Source organism: Hoplias malabaricus, chromosome 17 (assembly GCF_029633855.1).
Source record: "Hoplias malabaricus isolate fHopMal1 chromosome 17, fHopMal1.hap1, whole genome shotgun sequence".
In the NCBI taxonomy this organism is placed as follows: domain Eukaryota; kingdom Metazoa; phylum Chordata; class Actinopteri; order Characiformes; family Erythrinidae; genus Hoplias; species Hoplias malabaricus.
In genome coordinates, this window is record NC_089816.1 from 12,351,285 (window position 1) to 12,371,996 (window position 20,712).

The 20,712-nt window shown below is 37.5% G+C and overlaps 2 protein-coding genes across 5 annotated transcripts; one reads left to right on the top strand and one right to left on the bottom strand.

The window, feature by feature from the left end:
• Window positions 1-431: 431 nt before the first annotated feature.
• On the bottom strand, window positions 432-7,154 carry LOC136673835 (palmitoyltransferase ZDHHC7-like). 4 transcript variants are annotated; one of them, XM_066649579.1, is made up of 9 exons: window positions 7,035-7,154; window positions 6,615-6,878; window positions 5,829-5,961; window positions 5,220-5,514; window positions 4,674-4,798; window positions 4,370-4,466; window positions 3,292-3,373; window positions 2,964-3,094; window positions 432-2,082 (listed from the first exon to the last, which is right to left on the bottom strand). In XM_066649579.1, exons 4-9 carry the CDS (start codon window positions 5,511-5,513, stop codon window positions 1,903-1,905), a joined length of 909 nt encoding a protein of 302 aa, XP_066505676.1. In that variant the 5' UTR covers window position 5,514; window positions 5,829-5,961; window positions 6,615-6,878; window positions 7,035-7,154; the 3' UTR covers window positions 432-1,902. The 4 variants fall into 4 exon arrangements, with proteins under 4 accessions (XP_066505676.1, XP_066505678.1, XP_066505674.1 ...); XM_066649581.1 differs by having other exon boundaries at window positions 2,964-3,070; window positions 7,009-7,147; XM_066649577.1 differs by having other exon boundaries at window positions 7,009-7,147.
• nudt7 (nudix (nucleoside diphosphate linked moiety X)-type motif 7) lies at window positions 6,789-10,654 on the top strand. Its single transcript, XM_066649582.1, has 3 exons — window positions 6,789-7,120; window positions 7,749-7,907; window positions 8,313-10,654. The coding sequence occupies exons 1-3, from the start codon at window positions 6,965-6,967 to the stop codon at window positions 8,661-8,663; spliced, it is 666 nt and encodes a 221-aa protein (XP_066505679.1). The 5' UTR covers window positions 6,789-6,964; the 3' UTR covers window positions 8,664-10,654.
• Window positions 10,655-20,712: the final 10,058 nt, after the last annotated feature.

Here is a 20,712-nt window from a genome sequence, read left to right on the forward strand (position 1 = left end):
CACAAACATTACAGGTACTTACTGTATCTTAAGTATAAAAGGTCAGTCAAAGTACCCATTAATATATTAAATAGGTGTCCTGTGCATCTTTTCCTTCTGAGAGTACTAAACATTATGGTTTTGAAATTGTGTGTAGCTGTTCAGAAGCTTTTAACATGTTACTGAGAAAAGGAAATAGACAAAAAAGAAGAAAATGTTCAAATTAAACCAAAGAAGCTTCTGATGTTCCTAGAGAACCAGACTTGAATATAACTGAATGTGTCTGGCATTACAAATGCAATCAACTTCTAAGACGGGTATTTAAAAAAATAATAATAATAATAATAAAAAAACTAAAGTTTTTTAAAACTATCTAACACAGACTTAAAAATTACAGAACGTTTTTATTAAATTTAGATGCTTTTTATTTTGTTTTTACCATTAAAAAAAAAGAATACCATAATGAACTTCATATGTAATGACAGCTTTAACTGAAAATTAAATAAAGTTAGAAAAAAATACATTTTATTTCTACATATTACACTGCCAGCCTGCCAGTACATTTCAGCTCATCCAGACAATGCATTACATTATCATATAAATTACCAAGAAAACTTAACTAAACATTAGTAGTAAAAGACAATAATCCTGAGAGGCTGATAGTCGCACAAATTTAGTAGTTATAAATTTCTTTATATATATAAAATACTAAATTATTAGTTTTGATCTTGTACCTTTATAGAGAAGCTGACTGTGGAAAAAAATGACAAAACTATTTTACACTAGAATGGTACAACAAAGACATAATAAATGTCCGTTTCTTGGATTGAAACATATACTATATGGTCAAATACTTGTGGACAACTACTCATCCTGTGTTTCTTTGGAAATAGTTCTTATTTACTTCAGTAACAGCTAAATCTTTCAGAAAGGCAGTAGAATAGATGTTGGATTTGTTGGCATTCAGCCTCAAGATGAATGATTGAATTTGAATGATTAGTGCTATCTCACAGATGTCACTCATCATGCCAAAGGCAGTAGATTGTTCTAAATTCACACCAGAGAACACAATTTCACCACATTCCAGTGCTGGGGGCTTTATACCCCTCTATTCATCACTAGGGTGACCTTAGGCACCTACATGTACAGCTGCTATATAGCTATAGTTCAGTGCTCTTCTAGGAAGATTATACAAACTGTTTGCACAACTGAGCACCTGTGTCAACTATGAGTGCTCCCTAGTTTAGCTCAGTTTACTCATTAGAAAATGTGTCCACAAATGTATGAACATATAGTGCATCAGAATAGTAAGACATATAAGGTGTTTAAATGGGGATATAAGAGGTAGCTAAGAGTACAGTCTGACACATGACCATATTGTTAAGGTAAGCTCACAGGAAACGTGTGAAATGGAGAATCAGATTTTTTTTTTTTAAAAAGAATACAAATTTAGAAAACACTTTTTTCAATAGTTACTTGCAAATGTTATTAAAACCAAAGTACACAACAGAAGCTAAACTTCTGGTTCCTTTTCACTGGTTTCCTATTTACAGTAGAGGTTGGTAGATATTTCATAATCTAACCTGCTCATAATATCCTGAGGCTTAGCAAATTAGAATAAAATAAAAAAATAGCAATAAATAAAGATTTAAAAGAAAATAATTACCTACCTATTATTTAAACAAGTAGAAAAAATAAAAAATTTCTGTACTGAAAAAAAATCTGAAAAAGCAGTTTGTTCTTAAATACTGACTTTAGCAAATGGGAAAAACTGTCACTGATAGAAAGGTCTTCACTAACGCTTCACCTAATCTACAGTCAGGTACTCTGTATTCAGAACTTGTAACGTGAAGCAGCCCACTGGTCCCTGTTATTTTCATTAATAGGATGTTAAGATTAGAGCCACTTTAGTATATGTGTGTATCAAACAGAGAATTCAGGTCCAGTCCTGAGTGTGTGTGAGCTGATGAGTTTTCTCAGTCTGAGACCAGCGAAAGGGTTCATCCATTGTAAAGATGGCTGCCCTCCAAACACATTCCTCATGCTCTCCCAGCGCACACGTCTGTCTCTCTGCAGCTTGTCACTCTTCAGCCGCTCAGACACCTACAGGACACACAAAAACATCTACTTAATCCAAGGACTTTGTAGTTTGTAGATAAGAGATTTTACAGGAATTGGAAATTATATTTACACAATGTTGTGTACATTAGATTTATCAATAAACAATTTCCATTAAAGCAAGATTTCATTCACATTTGTATTATTGTGTTTATCCCACAGCGACCCTGAACTGGATAAGCAGTTACAGACAATGAATGAATGAATTAATTAGTTAAATATATTATTTTAATTAATGTATTCCCCCAAAATCAAGCAGAGGGAAAAAAATATGAAATCAGTCCTTTATTGCTCTACCTCAGGCCTGAAATGTTTGCGGCATTGACTTCACTGTTGGAAAACCATACTATACCAGGCTGTAAACAACTTTCGCACATAGTATTTGACAAATGAGCTTTGTTAAATGGAGCCTTGTCGTGGTCTACTTTGGCCTTCACATATATATTGCTTTTATGTTTTATTAGCTTAAATTCAGCTATTAAAATGTTTTCTACAGAACTTTATCTAAGTGTGGTGTTTTCATAATTTTAGCCAGGTTTAGCGAGTAAAGTGTTGTTAATTGGGTCCTATAGTGTTTTGCTAGTGGTCCCTAGGGGTTTGGTATGATGTGATAGGTAGTTGCAATGGTATTTCAAAAAAGTTGCTCAACCAATGTTCAGTCCATTTTGTCTTGGGAGAAAACAGTTTAGAAAAATCCCAAATAAATTTAATTTTACTCTGTTGTGTTCAGAGAGCCATGGAAAAGATTCTGAATGAATATCAACAACTGAATTTATTTAAAAATAAATCAAACTTGTCTAGCCTGGAAAAGTATCCATCCAAACCCTGATTCTCTCTACCGCAGTTGAAAACAGAGTGAAGCTCACCATGTCATCACTGCAGATGGACTGGATCTGTGTGCTGAACATCACTGCAGTGAAAGTTAGGAAGAGAATCGCCTCCAAGAAGAGAAAGATTATCAGAAGCACAGCCACTGGAGGAGAAAAATCAGTACATTCTACAGGGGACAAAAAAGACCAATTCAGATAAAGAGAGTAGATTTATAATATAAGGTCCATTGCTTCCAATTGTATTTTGCCTTTTTTTTTTCTTCCATTATCCTCCCTCCATGACAGGCAAAAAAATATAATAGTTGATGAGCAACGAATACAAATCCATGGATACAGATACAGAAGGATGCAGAAGAAGTCTCACCATTCCAGTCAACGCGGACACATGTGAAGAACTGAAGCACACTCAGGACCAGAGCATGGGTGGAGATCATAGCTATGTACATCTAGAGAAAAGAAATAGTACACACATGATGAGAGAAATTTATAGTCAATAGTGCAGTGTGCCTAATAAGACCCTGCAAAGTTTATCACTAACACTTAACAACACACATTATTCAAGCAATAAAAGCCTTCAGGGGAATCTGAATTTTTGATTTTTATTTTAATATTCACTATTATTTAAAGAATCAACAGAAAAGTTAAGCCAGTCTTAAAAAAATATTAATTAAACAGCACTTATGGCTTACCATTCAAGTTTTAAACTCAAACGTTATCATTCAGTAAATACTCTAAGTCAGTGGTTCTCAAACATTTTAGAGCAAGTACCACCTATTATCAAACCAAAACCTTGAATATTTGTCATTTGCATGCATTACACAAAATGATTCTAAAATAATTACAATACAAATACCTAGGCCTAAACTGAAATTATACATTCTTGAGATCATATACAATTTTGGGGAAATAAGCATTTTGAGAAAAATAAAAACGGGAAGAGAAGTCAATTTAATATGTGATGTACTAGGCTCAAACAGCGTGGTGGTGTTAAACAGTGTTTAAGGACTCTAATGATGCAAAAATCTGCCACAATGATGTAATTCAGTTAAGTGTACTCTATTTTTATGCCTCTAGATTTAGTCCTTCTGGGCTTAGGAGTATTTCGCTGGGATGGTCTCGGTTTCTTTTCTTGCGTCTTCTCATGGCTGTCTCTAGCCTTTGCATACATTTAGTAAGAAGCAAATGTGGGCTTTATTTACATAGATTTTGCAAAATACTGGTAGATTGCTGCTCAGACCTTCCCTTACAGACTGAACTACTCTTTATTCACAGGCCATGTTATATTTTGTTTTTAAACTCAAACAGATTTAATTAAAGCTTAATTATGAAAACTGTAAAACATTATGTAGTTTACAGAGGAACATGTTTAATTTTCAGATTTTTGCCACAGTTTGCAGACCACTGCTCTAAGTAGTTAATACTATGAAATGTAGAACACATACAGTGAAGAGAACAAAAAAGCGTTGGTTATTCTCTCCCACACAGTTGTTAACCCATGGACAATGGTGATCCATCTTTCGAATACATCGCTTACAGATACTGCAGAGAGAGAGAAAAACAAAACAAGTCCTATGACAGTAATAGAAATTCTGATTTAAACTTCATTAAGTGATTTAAAAAAAATCTGTCAACTCAGCAGGATGAACAAATCTGCTGTCTCTAAATTTGATTAATTATAATTAATAAATGAAAATATCCACTATTGTTATTATTGCTTCTAAAATCTTTGGTCATAAAACCCCTTACCTGCAGTGATGTGCTCTTTGTGGTTTGATGCTGCAGCACTTCGGGCACTTGTACAGGACTTCTCCTGGTTTGAGCTGCAAGCTGCTCATGTACTCCTTTGTAGCATTTCCCTTGGGTACTGCTCCCTGGAGGAAGTTTGAAACCGAGACATGCCTATGAATATGAAAAATTCAAATAATCTACAAATGACTCTTGCTCCTTGCCCTCTGAGTTACTCCGGCATTTCTCATTAAACTTTATCTGTATCAACATTTGCCCAACAGGGTCTATTACCAGATCTGTACTACAGATCAGACAGTGATTAGATTGAAAAACATGGATAAACCAGAGTAAAATAAGGGGGCATTTGTTATCATTATAGTGATTAATCCTTTTGTAATGATAAACATGACATTCTGAGCACAGAGTTCATATCCTCAATACATAAAATAACTTTGACAAACAGCATGACATTTATGATTGCTAGAAGATGAATATGAAGCATCTACATATTTCCAATACTCCAGACTGTTCTGGGCAGGAGGAAAAGACAGGATTGATCCTTACCGGGTCTGTGAGCATGGTGCGCAGGTGGGATGTCAGGGCCAGGATGGCCAGGGAATTAAACAGCATTCCATTGACCACAGCATACGCCATGCTTTTAGAGGGCAGCAGCATGACAAAAGTGACGACAAAGTCAGCATAAAGCACCAGAAACCAGGTGATGAAGGCACAGACCATACCACAGCCATCCTGAATGAACCACAATCGAGCTGCGGCTTCCTTCAGCAAGCCTGGACCTGAACCCCGTTCCAACAGAGAGTGCTCCAGTTCCTCATCACACAGCCGGCGAGACTGCATCCTTGAGGAAAGGCAAAGTAAAATGGGTTAGACCTGAGTTTTCAAATTAGACAGAGATCACATAAATTTTCATAACCTATGAACATTTTCTGAGTTAGACTGCCCACTGGAGGACACATGCTTGCACAACAGAAGTCATTTTTACAGGCTACTAGTTCAACATATAGTTTATGCAGGTTTAACAGACAGCAGTGTGTGACATTAGGCAGTATATTAATAGATTACATAAAACTAAATGTTGACTGGTTTTAGACAAGGAGATATGAAATGTTCTGTGTCCACAAATGTTAATAACAGCTCTGAAAAATCATATACCTTGCCAGTGATATGTACTAAAGAGACCAGACCTAAACCAGCAAATGTGCAAATCTGTCCACATCTGCTTTAAACGTTGCTTCATTGCATTTTCAGGCCTCCAGAGTTGAGTCCAGAGGTATTTGTCCAATACCTAAAATTGCAGAAAGAGTGAAAAATATTAGTGATTCTGAATAAGGAACTCTTTTATTCAAAAATAATATTAAAAGAAATATGCAACGTGTTTGTGATCCCGATTGGCTAATACATTTACTCGGTAGAAACGCTGCTGAAACAAACTCTCAGACCCTTAATTTAACCTGAGGGTCTTGCTTCCTGACGGGACTTGGTTTAATGGTCACCACTGAAGATAATTAGTTTCTTGCAGGTCATCTTTACGCGTTATTGGAAAGATAAAATGTAGCTGAAGTCATCCCTGCTTAAATATTAAACCTAATCTTTTTAGAAAATATCAACCCATCAGAAAAAAACACAATATCCAATACTGAATTAACCAGGAGAACTCGAATGCGTTTCTATCATTTATATTCCATATCTATATTCCATAAAAATTAGATACAATTAACAGACGCTTGAGGTAGTATTTTTCATATATTTACTTAATATTCGGCTTTGATTGTTCATCACTACACTGCCTCCACCCTGTCCCTTTAAACACCAGCACTACAATCACCCAGCTATTCAGTTAAAAAGACACACGACGTGAAATCAGGACTATTTCAACGGCAACATCGCATAAATTTATCGCACGACGCCACGTTGTATAAAAATAACTAATATACTTACGATTGAGGCAGGAGTCCGACTTTCCAGAGCATATTTAATAAATGAATGAAATCAACTTAACACCACGAAGCCATCTTTCCACCACACTACCATCTGTCAGTGAAGTAAAGTGTAGTTTTTCGACCGGTTCGTCCAGTGCATTAAAGCCCTCTTGGACTACATTTCCCACGATGCACCTCTCAGAATATGCAACGAGCGTTTTCCTGATGTATACCAGTTTTTCTTGCCCTTCTAACTCACCCTCTCCGTCGCAGGAGAGACGAGCTGAAAGAAGAGAAGTGTATTATCGCACTGCTCGGATAAATATTAGGTTTATAAACGCTGTATTTTCAAATGCTTAAATTGATGAAATGGCTCTTAAGGAAAAGATTACAGAGCGCTTAAAGAAGTTTACATTTGTAGAGGAATCTCCGCGTTTACCAGCTCTACAAAAAGCGTCGGTCCTGATTCCTCTGTTCGTGAGAGAAGAGAAGGTCTATGTGTTGTTGACCTTGCGCTCAGTTGAAGTGAGTGAACTGTGCTCAGGTTTACCCCTGTCCTCTTCGGCCGTGCACGGTTGTTTGTTTGGGGGGTTGCTTTATATATAGTTTATTTGTAATTTCAGAGCAGTCCTGGGATAACTATTCAGCCTGTCAGTCATTCTGAAATCAAAAGCAACTTAATACTGTTAAATTAAAGAAGTATATATGAAATATATTTGGCTACATTTTAAAAAAGTTTAGTGATTATTTTCTCTAAACTGGCAACATGCTGGAGCAGTAAATTGCAGCTGCTCGTTAGCCATTCAGCTGTCAATAAGTGTTTGGTCACAGCTACCATTGACCAGTGGACAGCAGCCACTAACTGATCAGTAGCTACCACCACTGGTTGCTTCGACCTGCCTCCAGATTATAATAATGTGGATATCAGGATGTTTACCTGGAATAGCATTGAAAAGAAACATAGGTTTGCAAATGCAGTAAAATGGAAATTTGACTGCAAGCCTAGTGTCACCTACATGTACTGCTTTCATAGAGGACAATAAATAAATAAATACATTTGTGAATGTCAAATATGGGTCTAATATCATTGTGAACCCCAACATTTGAATACAACTAATCATATACAAACTGTTCCATCTGTTCCCTTTTTCAGCTCAGACATAATGCAGGGGAGGTGTGTTTTCCTGGGGGAAAGTCTGACAGAAATGATAGAGATGAAATACACACTGCCTTGAGAGAGGCAGAGGAAGAGATTGGCCTCCCTCCTGATGGAGTTGAAGTGGTTTGCAGACTCAGTCCTGTACTGAATCAGGTATTTTTCCTGCTTCATTTTTATTGTGTTATCTTTATTCTGCTGCGTTTGTGGTATTTTATGAACCAGTAAATCATAGCTGTTTTTAACATAACCAATTACTTGTCACAATTGAACATGCTGTGTTTTTTTCACTCTATATAATGGACTGAAAGAAGTAAAGGGTGAAATTACGTAAACAGTAATGCTTGACAAAACAGAGTGGTGCTTGACATGGATTGGGCATCATGTAGTTTTGTGTAAATCTAGATGAGATTATTGATTGTTGACCAAACTTACAGTATGTTTGACTGTTAAAAAAGAAACCTCTGTTACATTAGTAGACTAATAATAACGCAGAAATAATTCTCAAACCAATGGCTTGTCTCCCTTTTCTTTCCATGTATCATACTTCATTCTCTTCAGAGGGGTCTTCTGGTAACCCCCGTGGTGGGTTTCATCAGTGAGTCTTTCCAAGCATGCCCAAATCCAGCCGAAGTGAGTGACGTGTTCTCTGTTCCTCTGGATCTTTTCTTGAAGGACGTACACCACTCTGCCTATCCTATATCCAATACAAGCACCATGACACACTGTTTCAACTTAACCGACCCCCTCACGAAAAAGGTCTATCAAATCTGGGGACTAACTGCTATTCTGAACATACTACTGGCGGTTCTAGTCTTTGGAAGGAAGCCAGATTTTGAGGTTGAATTTAATGTGGACAAGGCAATTGTTAACTTTCAACTTGAATTTAAACATAGGCTTAGCAAGTTATAAATACACAAGTATATATGAAGATGGTCACAGGCATGGTTGAAAATGATCCTGGATCACATGACATGCTTGTTGCACAAATAAGATGGTGTTTGTACATGTAACTGTTTTCTTGTTTTCATCTGGTATGAAACAATTCTACCCTGTTGCCCAAATAGCAACTGGCAGAACAGAGATGTGGATGTCGCAGGACTAATCAGTGAGATTACTGAGTTCCAGTACTTCACATTTTAATTCATACAGTACATTACCTGCTGCATTGTCAAATTTCGGGATGTTTTTTAGGGGAAGTTTTTTTGAGTTGTTTCACTGCTGCTTGTAGTGCTTTGTGGGACAATTTCTTTCAGTTTTGAACAATTGCCAATTCTGCTGGTTAGGTAAATCTCTGCCAATCAATTAAGGTGGTAAAAGCTAACACATGCCTCTTTCAAGACATCTATATTTTTCTCCCACTTATTATATCTCCCACTAACACAGCTCGATTGAACAGTTCAAAATGCTTGGAGGAGAACGCACACTATCCAGTTCTGTTAGTTACTCTTGGTGTTAGGTAAGAGAAACCCATGTCAGGAGGGCACTGGAAGGAACATTTTTCTCACCTAGAGAGAAAGGACAGATGTGTTCTTTGGGAGATCTGGACATATATTCCTGAAAATGTGACTATTGTGTGAAAAAGACAAAAGGGTTTTAAGAAAAATGAATTGTATATAATGGCTATGGAATAAAAATGATGTTGGAAGCAGCTTAGCAATTTGAAATAATGGTTTACCAAAGCCACAAAGCTAGTGAGGCTCAGAGTCAGTAAATTCTAAATAACTGTTATGATTTGTTATGTATTAAATGTCATTAAATGTTGATTAATGCAAAAGTTTTAGTAGTATAAGTGTGTCCCTATTTTGGGGGAAAATTAAATAACATCAGCAGGGTATATTTCTGATATCAAACCTTAATCCAAATAAAACCTAACCTGTGATTTATTATAACTTTGTTTACTTTCTATATTTAACTCATACCTTGTCTTGTGTTCATTTATTATGAGCTATGTCCTTGTTACCTCAATCATAATTTCTTTGGTTAAATATTCACAAAGTGCAAGTTTGTTTGGGAGTTTTTATGCTGGGGCTGTGATGGAATAATTCCTGTATGATGTAACACAGTCAGAATTGCGTTCATGTGGTGTTCCTGCAGTGTGTTTGTGCGCAGAGGGAGCAGGTGGAGTCCTGCCAGACACTCTCTGCTTCGTCAGTAAGCAAAGCTGTCTCAGCAGATCACTGCCAATGGTGGGATAACTATTCATCACTGATCGTGGCATCACAGCAGAAGCACCCTGAAACAAATTTGCTTTTGATCTCTGGAAAAACAATGCCCAACAGTATTCCATGAATATAAAAATGTATGTTATGATTCTGTTCAAATGAAATGTTAGGGCTTGTGTATGTATATGTGTGTTCATCAACCACTAGAGGGAGAAATAACACTAACACGGGTTTTAAATGTTTTTAAATAGATGTTGAATATTGCATGCAAGGCGTTTGTCTCTTAGTACAAACACATGAAATCTAATTTGATGCTCTGAGGCAGCTGAACCTGAGCCTGGGTTAAATGGGTATAAAGTATGCAGCATTGTGATGTAGAGCAGTGGAACAGTGTTCTCTGGAATAATGGACTCCCGTCCATTACTTTTGGGATGAGTTGGTGTGGTGTTTGAATTAGTGAATAGTGAATTAATGATGCAGATCTGATTATCAAACATTGCTGCCTGACCTCACCATAGTTCTTGTAGCTGAATGTGCTTAAATCTTCATGGACATGTTTAAAGCCTTCCCAGAAGAGTAGAGACTGTTATAACAGCAAAGGGAGACTATGAATATATTTCCCCAACATTTAAATATCAACTGCAACATATCTTAAAATCACAAGTGAACTTTATGAAAAATCTGACACCACTAATTATTAGATATTTTCCATTATACTAGTTACAACTAAGTGACTTTGTAGTTTACATATACAATTTATTTAAAAATATTTTGATTTCCATGAAACACAGATCAATTTTACCCCCGGTACAGCTGTATTAACATTGAGAAGCTTGGTGCAAAGTTGGATGATTGCTGGGTTTATTGTAACCTTTTTTTAATTATCTCTTTTTTTTCTTTAATATAAAGGCCATTAAAGTGCATATGAAATCAGGTAATGAAAGTGAAAAGTGTAATTAATGTAGTATATTAACATGGTCTGTATAAAGGCTTGATCTGTAAGAACAGTTAATATTAATTCCTTGTTTTTGCGATGTCACAGTAATTATTTCATTTTCATATATAATATATTCCATTTACATCAGATTAATTCTACCCATTCACAATGAGATTATAAGTGTGTCATCTTAGATTGACATTTGTACAAATTACTGACTGGCCAGTCAAATTAGTAATCTACATATTTTCACAGTTGTACAGACACAGATCCTTGTATCTTACTAATTATTGTTTTGTCATCTTTTGAAAATGCCAACTGTCCTTTGCATTGGGTATAATTACATGATAGATTTCAGATCAGTTTCCATGATAACTACCCTTCAAATCTAGGGTTTTTCTAAAGTTATTATTTCAGAGCTATGAGATATTGTTTTTAACACAAACATACACAAGATTTAATGGTGTAAAATAGAACACCTGTAATATTCAAATGTATGTGGCCTGTTTATGTGGAATGGCAGCCTAATGACCTTCTACAGTTTTTCACTGTTTAGAGAAGTGAATGGATATCAAGGCAACATCTCTCTTAGAAAATACCACCAGGGCAAAAAATATTATTGATCTTGGCTGAGAAAAGCCAACCTATAACACGTGTCTCACTGTAATGCTTATTTTACGGTAGAGTCTGAAGTGGTAGGGTCCTGGCTCGTACTTTCACAGTTTAAAGTGATAACAGAGCCATTCAATGCTCACAAATGTTCATGTTTCATTACCTACAGGCACCAAACCACATAATAATAAAAAAGGTTTATTAGTTCCTAAGAAACACATCTAAAGCAGCTGTCTCTGTGAGTGTAGGCAGAAAATATTATCATATATATATCATGCAAACGGGGGAGAGTTCTTTGCCTTTAATGCCTGTGAAAGCTCATTGGGATAGGCTTATCCACTCAGCATTTCAGCAAGCATCTGGAGCTTAAGTGTGATTAGTATTCTGTGTTTAACATTCCAGCAAGACCCTATTGTAATGACTTATCTGCATCTTCGAAGTCAAAATCCAAACAAATATACAAACAAGCAAAAACCCTAAAGAATATATGCTTCAAAAATAATTTCAGAAGGCAATAAAGTTTTTTATTCTATTGTAGGTTTTTGAATTAGGGCGGCATGGTGGCGCAGCAGGTAGGGTCACACAGCTCCAGGGACCTAGAGGTTGTATCTTCGATTCCCGCTTCGGTGAGGAGTTTGGTGTGTTCTCCCCGTGTCTGCGTGGGTTTCCTCCGGGGGCTCCGGTTTTCTCTCACAGTCCAAAAACACACGTTGGTAGGTGGATTGGTGACTCGAAAGGTGTCCATGGGTGTGAGTGTGTGTGTTACCCTGTGGCGGACTGGCGCCCTCTCCGGGGTGTGTTCCTGCCTTGCGCCCAGTGATTCCAGGTAGGCTCTGGACCCACCACGAACCTGAACTGGATAAGTGGTTACAGATATTGAATGAATGAATGAATTAATTAATTTCTTTCCAAGTATTTTATGTGTATCCTATATATTTTGATCATCTGAACAAAATAGTGTACCCATTGTGATTTTTTATGTAATTTGTTAACTTTGGCAGCTCTTTATACTGTGTATAAATTTCAGGATGAATGAATTAATATAATCTTTTTCCACTGACAAAGATTTTGTTTGTTAGTCTTGAGAAGTATCAATTTGCTTCAATACATGGTTTTTGTTTCACAGCTACTATATATCTCAATGTGTAACTTTTGTCTTCAGAGATAAATAAAATGGCACCCCAGCTGTAGTGTCTTTGTTTCAGTGACTCCAGCGTTCCTGTCTTTGCAAGCTGCTGCTGTTTGGCCACCATTAGTTTGCTTTGTTTTAATAATATCTTGGTTGACACTGAGACATAAATTAACCCTGACACCGAGGACTTGCTTGGATTCCTACACAGAGATGTGGAAAATGTTTCTATTTTAGGCTTCAGCATTCTGTCTGTCCTGTGTCAGTTTTATATCATGTTTGAACATGTTCTCAGATAGCAACCTAAACTCTGGCCCTCTGTGTCTAGCAGTAGATGTGTTCAGTGTAGTGCTTTCTTTTGAGAATGGAAGCTGTGGTTTGGGAAATGTTTTGTAAAATATGAAGCTCTTAAAACGAATGCTCTGAAATGTTTCTAGGCTTTTAGTGTGTATTTTTAGGAAAAACAATTACATTTAGGGCTCCCAAGTGGTGCCATTTATGGGGTATTTTGAGTTCAGTCTCTGGTCATAGCACAACCACCCATGGCTGGGAATTGGAGAGATCACAGTAAGTCTCACGCTCTCTGGCTGGGTCGGATCGCTTTCGTCCCATTGTTCAGTGCTGTTTGTGAGTTAACACAACAGAACTGGCCAAAAGCATTCTCCTCCAAGTGTGTTGAGCTCTTCTCCCCACATCACACAAGTATATTACTGGCCAGTGTTGACATCTGTAGACTGACATGATACATATAGACAACAGTATTGGACATTTACACATGATAATTACAGGATAATTTAGGATATTCAATTCTAAATCCATAGGCACTGAATGCATTGGGAAGGCTTTCTGCTAAATTATGGAGTGTGTCTGAGGAGACTTTTGCCCGATCATCCAGAGGAGAATTTTTCAGTTGTCAAACACTGATATATGAAGAGAGGACCTCTGGTCTATTTGTTCTCAAATGTGTAAGATAGTGTAGAAGTCAGAGCTCTGTGTGAGCCAGTCAAGTTCTTCCAACAACCTGTGCATTTATGGATCTTGCTTTGTGCACTGGGGCACAGTACATGCTGGAACAGAAAAGGGCCATTAAGATTTCTCTTCATTGGAACTAAGGGGACTTCAATGGAATATTCCTGGAACATGTGCATGATTGGGGAGAAAATGGGGATTTGTTTAAAAACAGCAAACAACCAAAAAAAAAACTCCCACAAATCTCCATAACTGTAACTTGACTGGAGAAGAAGGAATATGCAAAGCCCTAGGGAATATGCAATAGCCCCCAAATAATGCACTGAATTGTGCAACACTCCGCATCATGTTCCCCAAAGGAACTTGCTTGGTAAGAGTTTTTCCTAAGTATACTTTTCTTATTCTTTGGTGGTTAAAACTGTGGACTGATGTGAGTGCTGATGAGGGATGACATCACAAAAAGGGAATACAATTAATGGGCTTCAACTTCACTCCTGAATGTTTCTCAGTTGTTTGTTCAGTTTTCAGGTTTATTGCTACAAGTATGTTGATCATAGCATCATTTTGTTCAGATTCATTCTGTGAACAGACAAAACCTGCCCTTTTGCTAAAGTATTTCAACAAGCAGTGCATGTTGTTATGCTTTGGCCTGTGCCGTGTATGGTTTGTATACTCTTATAGGGCCTGAGGCCTAGAACATGACCTCATTATCTTGTGTGGCTTGGTGTGCTGTTTGTGTTTGGGACATTATTATGAGGTATGGTATTATAAGTTATGAGGATGTACTCACACAAAATTTCTCTGCTTTGCCAGACCTTTCCTCATTATCCCATCTCAGCAGGACCGGAGCTGAACGACTGCTTGTCCCCGAGGCCATTTCACACATGAGGTCTTCTGGCACCCCCACCGGGAAAACTTCAATTGCCTATTTTTAGCCAGACAAAAACAGCCTTTGTTCCCTTTATCAGAACCCTCCAGACTCATTTCACTTTTTCACTCCCTGTCCTCTCTGTCAAGGTTAATATTGGGTGCTGGGAGAAGAGAAGTATAGTCCTGAAAAGGAATTTCTGGTGAGATTGGTTTGTGAATCTGGTTATAATCCTCTGACCTTGTTCCCTGTGTACTCACTGTGAGAAAACATGTAAAGGGCACAGTCAGAGGCAGGGGAAGAGGAGCTCAATGTGAGAAAGCACACTGTTGGAATTGACTCTTTACCCATGGATACATATTTCCATTTTAATATTGCAATGTTTCAATGATAGCCTCTAATTCAGTGAATTCAGACAAAAAGGTGTTTCTTATATCACAAACTTAATGAACCAGTGCTGTAAATTTGTGGGGTGTAGTTTTTGAACTTTAGGCAAGCAGCAGAAGCATGAGTGGAGATATAGGTTGGGACAAATTGCATGTTCATAGATCTGCGTGTACTGAAATGTAAGCCATTTTCTATCATTGTCTAAGCGGAGAAACATTTAGAAACCTTTATCTTTTTTAAGAACCCATGAGCCTCTTTGTGCATCCACACTACAGTTTCTCTGTGCATAAATTAATTAATTTCATGCTCGTTGCTAAAGAATAAAACTTAAAGATGAATGAATGGCAATCTTACAGTTCAATGGGCTAAGTAAGAGAAAGAGTGGGAGGACATACAAGTTCTGCAGTAAAGCACCTGTTCACATATGACTTACTAGCTTTATGCCTTCTTTAGAACAGCTTGAGTTTATTCCTTCCATTTTCTAAGCTCTTTGGAGTACATTCTTTCAATAGGGATTTTGCAGGCCAGAAATAACGAATCCCCTTGTGTTTTGAGGTTTCAGCTGTAATGTCTCGTTCTGTTCAGAGGCCATAGATCTAGTGCAGAATCTCTTATACATCCAGACTTCATTCATTATCTGTGACCGCTTTTCCAATTCAGGGTTGCGGTGGGTCCAGAGCCCTGTCAGGAACACACAGGGGGCACCAGTCCTTCAGGGTGACACACACTCACACCTATAAACATTTCTAGGTCCAATCCACCAATGTGTGTTTTTGGACTATGGGAGGAAACTAGTGCACCCAGAGAAAACCCACACGGATACGGGGAGAACACACCAAAATCTTCACGGACAGTCACCTGGAGCAGGACTCAAACCCACAAGCTCCAGGTCCCTGGAGCTGTGTGACTGTGACACTACCTGCTGCGCCACCGCACTGCCCTCACCAAGATTTATAGGTGTCAATATAATGGCTGTTTCATAACAAAAAAGAGTAATCATTGGAGATTGTTATTTTACTGTATGTTTCTGAAGCTCCATGGCTCTGCATGTGTCCATGACCCCGGTCGCCTGTGCACATCACAATCTTTTTTCCTTTTTATTTGTTTGATTGATGTTAACAAGCATGCCACAGCTTTATGCTTATTAAGGTAATGTTTTGGAGTGGATGCAGACCAACTTTTAAGCATCCATCTTAAGATTTAATACACGTGTGCAGGCATGCCACAAAAACACATGTAAGTCTTCTCGTAAAAAATGTGGCTGAATAAACAGATTGTAAGTTCAGCTGGCATGCGTGGGTGGAAGCACAGCCCAGTACCAGTCGTCTGCTTTTTTGCTGTGTATTTTTTTATGTTTTAATTGTATAATTTTGAAAGAGCATTTTACATTTCTGTAAATGTTCAGTCTTTTTTTGTCACATAGTTTTCAAGAGATCCCACTCCTTTCACTCTTTTATAATACATTTGAACTATATATTTTGACAGGAAGTATATCTCACATGTTTAAATAAATATTTTTTACATTTCCAAATAATAATTGATGTGGGTGTTTTTAAAACAAACAGACAAAAGGACATTATACATTTTTGCATGACCATATCCTAACATATTAAACAGGCTGTTATCATGCCTTTAAGACATATGTAACAGACATCATTTCTGATTGGCTGTCATTCATGTTACCTCATTTTAAAAAGACTGTATCATGGATGTTTCAGAGATTCTGTACTTAGCCATCCCCATGTGAGCAACCCAGTCCATGGAGCATAAAGTGGTCCATTCAAGATCTGCAAAAATATTTGATTTTTAATCTCATAGAAGCTGCACTGTATATATAAATTGTAAAGACAATAAATTCATTCATTCATTATCTGTAACCGCTTATCCAGTTCAGGGTCGCGGTGGGTCCAGAGCCTACCTGGAATCATTGGGCGCAAGGCAGGGATACACCCTGGAGGGGGCGCCAGTCCTTCACAGGGCAACACAGACACATTCACTCACACCTACGGACACTTTGGAGTCACCAATCCACCTACCAATGTGTGTTTTTGGACTGTGGGAGGAAACCAGAGTACCCAGAGGAAACCCACACAAACACACCAACTCCTCACAGACAGTCACCCAGAGCAGGAATCGAACCCACAACCTCCAGGTCCCTGGAGCTGTGTAACTGCGACACTACCTGCTGCGCCACCATGCCGCCCAGACAATAAATTGTCATTTTTATATATTTTTGCTTGTTTATGTTTTTTAAAAATCATATTGCTCCTGAACATATCATTTCTGTCCAAGTGCTGCCTCGAGACACGGTCTGTGAGGAGTTTGGTGTGTTCCCACAATTAATAAACCCACACTGGTAAGTGGATTAGAGATTAGAAAGTCCATCTGAGTGTATGGTGCCCCGTCCTGGTGTGTTCCATCTTTGTGCCGAGTGATTTCATGCAGGTTCTGGACCCAACACGACCCTGAATTGGATAAGCGATTACAGACTCAATGAATGAATGAAAAAATATAAGTATATTTTTGGTTTTGTAGTGGTAGGTGATTTATAAATGGGATGAAATTGGTTTATTAGATTCTTTGTTATTTCGAGCAGTACTGCTTGGCCTCCTATTCATGAAAACAAAAACAACAAAAACAGGATTCAGATAGCATCCTTTTAATGGATCTTGTATATTTGCACAATGATGTCTCCATTTAGTGCCATTAGAGCTGGACCATGGTCATGACTCATTCACCGTCTGTGAACTGTTTTCTACCAGGCAGTCTGGGTTGAATATTTAATCATTTATCATCTTGATTACTGAAAATTCACCTAAGATGGATGTAAGAAGGAAATGATTATATCCTGTATTCCTAGGCAGCTGGTCAACAGTGTCCAGTATCCTGCTTTAACAGCAATAGCAGAGCTTCCATGTGGATTTAAGACTGCTCTGCTCTATTATTCTCTATTATTCAAGGACACGAGTCTCTGTAGAATAACGAATACCACCATATCTGAACATTAGGATCTGAAGCAGACTTATAGGAATACTCCAAGGCTTTTAGATCTAATCTCTATCTGCTGCCTCCAGAGGATATCATCAGCTACCAAAGGGCGTATTGTACAACAACTTCAGCACCTGCCCATGGGCTTGTATTATCTCTCACCTCTAAGTGGATGTTATATTTGCTGAATTATGACATTACTGTGGTTTTTCAAAATAGCATGTATAATAATGTATGCTATAGAAATGAATAAAAGATTGACATAAAGGTGAATAAAAATCTTTTGATAATTACAATATGGCACCTTGATTCAAAATCATGAACAACCTGAGGTGTCCATAGTTTCCAACACCTAATTTTTACCAGCTAGGTAGATCAGTAGAATCAGTAGAATCAAACCATAAAAATGATATACTTGTAATTGGGTTACAAAATCTTCTGTTCAGAAGGTCTGCATCTTTTAAAGTGGAATGATATATTCAAGGGAAAAAAACAACTGTTGTTTGTATGTGGCTGAAGATGAATTCTCTGAGGGTTTTTATTCACTGTTTAAATTACCACAAAAACTCATTTGTAACTCAAGTTGTTTAGTTTTGTAGCAGTTTCAGCCTGTGTTTATTTTTATGTGGACTCTCGAATTTAGAGTCACTTCCACCTTAAGTAATCTGAAACAGCAAAAATAAGTCAATATTATCCACCTGTGGAGCAGAAATTGAGCACTATCTTCATCTCAGTTTGTGCTTTTGAACGTTTGTATTTCTCTGTCCAAAAACATTTTCGTTTTTTTTTTTTTCTTTTGGTGGATTTCCTCTGGGTGCTCCAGTTTCCTGGATTGGTGACTCAAAAGTGTCCGTAGGTGTGAGTGTGTAAGTGAATGTGTAAGTGAATGTGTGTGTGTGTGTGTGTGTGTATCACCCTGTGAAGGACCTCCAGGGTGTGTTCCTGCCTTGCGCCCAATGATTTCAGGTAGGCCACGGACCCACTGCGACCCTGAACTGGATAAGCGCTTACAGACAATGAATAAGTGAATGAATTAATGAGTAGGACTTGAGTAGATAACATGATTTAACCCTTTCTGCACCTCTAGGTTAATGAGACATTGAGAGATCTTTTGAGTGCTCTCAAATCTGATTGGTTTCACTTATTGTTTTACGCTTTTGTTCATGAGTTTAGATTCTTCCTGGATACAAACATAATGCTGAAAGTCTGAAGAGGTTATTGGGGACCATAAAAATGATATACTTGTAATTGGGTTACAAAATCTTCTGTCAGACATATTCTCATAGAGAGAATAATTGTAGTTTAACTATTATCACTCAGTTATCACTCAATTGCGCATATGCATCAAAAAAGAAAGACATAAAAAAAGGTCAATAGTGTGAGACTGTAACCATCGTAACATCACAAAGGGCATAAACACAGGACTGTACGTTTCTGAGTGACCTGGCAGATGTCCGTTGCTAGCCTGGTGTTATCCTGTCTCCTGCTCCAACTCTTGCTGCCTGGTGTCTTTAATTAACACCTGATTCTCTCCTCCCTCAGCAGCCATGCAGCAGCGCTGTGGTTGCCAGGAGCTTGAATAAAGGTGGAAACCAATTACTGCAGAAGCCTGAACCTGTCATTCACCTCACTGCATCTAAAGATCATTAGCATTTCTCTCTCTCTCTCTCTCTCTCTCTCTCTCTCTCTCTCTCTCTCTCTCTCTCTCTCTCTCTCTCTCTACCTATCTATCTATCTTTTCAAATTTATATTAAAATTATGCAAGGTCAGATGGACTACATCTCTTCCTAAAAGGTCAACTATTCGTAAAACTTTCATCTTTGAGAAACAGGAGGAAAAAATCAGGCTACAAAAATGCCTTGGATCTGAAATAATCCACATGTTTCTGTCTATTCCCCTTTCCACTGTCAGATGATGGCTCTGTTGTATTGCTCTGAAAAGATGTGGAGCTGTTCTAACACCATAACTGAGAAAGGACATAGACACAAAAATAAATATTATAAGTAAAACCAATTAAGCTGATGGAGTTTCAGAACAATTGATTAAAGCCACCTCAGAGCTCAGACCTCATCATCAACGAATGTGATTGAGATAAGAAGCAGAACCTGTAGGCAACACCTAAGAAAAATTGAGGTCAGGTCCCTTGGAGAAAAAATGGCAATTGTAAGAAAGGAAAAGCATCTCCTAAATAAATTAAATATAAAAAATAAAAATATATTTCGTAGTTAGCTGTAGTTTCTGTTATTTTTTCTTGCTCTCCTGACCCTGAAAATATAAGTCGTACTGCTAACTGCTATTTTGACTGGACGCCTTTGATGTTTATATAATAATATTACACAGTATTATGCACATTGGACATTTAATTATTACATTTAGGCATTTACATTCATACCTCACATGGAACATATTATCATTCAATTAAAATATTTAAATATATATTAAGAAATGTGAAAGCTGTGTGTGTGTGTGTGTGTGTGTGTGTGTGTGTGTGTGCGTGTGAGTATGTTAAATACTCTGGAGTAATTCCCAGTTTATATGTCTCATTTTATTCCTGTGTGTTTTGAATAAGGTTCCTGAATTTTCCACACGGGTGTCTGATGTTCCCTCATTATCCCATGCATCTCTGCAGAAATAATTGCCTCTCTGTGCTAATCAGCACCTTTTGTTGAGATCCATTTCGGCTGTTTTTGTTTTGATGTCAGCATGGAGCAGATTATGCTGCTGTCGCATGAATGCGTTGTTGTCATCTGAAGAAAGTAACGGTAATTGGAATGGCAAGTTCACTTTACACACACACACAAACACATTCACACACTCATGCACATAGGGTATTATTCAGATTGAATTCTGTGTGGGTCCCTCTGTATACTCATGTGGTCTTCATATTACCTTGAAAACAGTGCATA

What these genes read in the sequence shown, in the direction of transcription:
- LOC136673835 (XM_066649579.1), bottom strand. Translation starts at nt 5,513, where the DNA reads ATGCAGTCTCGCCGGCTGTGTGATGAGGAACTGGAGCACTCTCTGTTG. An exon ending in CAAAGAGCACATCACTGCAG is followed by an intron (nt 4,467 to 4,673) that starts GTAAGGGGTTTT and finishes CTCTCTCTGCAG; the next exon opens with TATCTGTAAGCGATGTATTC. An exon ending in TGTCCGCGTTGACTGGAATG is followed by an intron (nt 3,095 to 3,291) that starts GTGAGACTTCTT and finishes TGTCCCCTGTAG; the next exon opens with AATGTACTGATTTTTCTCCT.
- nudt7 (XM_066649582.1), top strand. Translation starts at nt 6,965, where the DNA reads ATGGCTCTTAAGGAAAAGATTACAGAGCGCTTAAAGAAGTTTACATTT. An exon ending in TGACCTTGCGCTCAGTTGAA is followed by an intron (nt 7,121 to 7,748) that starts GTGAGTGAACTG and finishes TCCCTTTTTCAG; the next exon opens with CTCAGACATAATGCAGGGGA. An exon ending in TCAGTCCTGTACTGAATCAG is followed by an intron (nt 7,908 to 8,312) that starts GTATTTTTCCTG and finishes CATTCTCTTCAG; the next exon opens with AGGGGTCTTCTGGTAACCCC.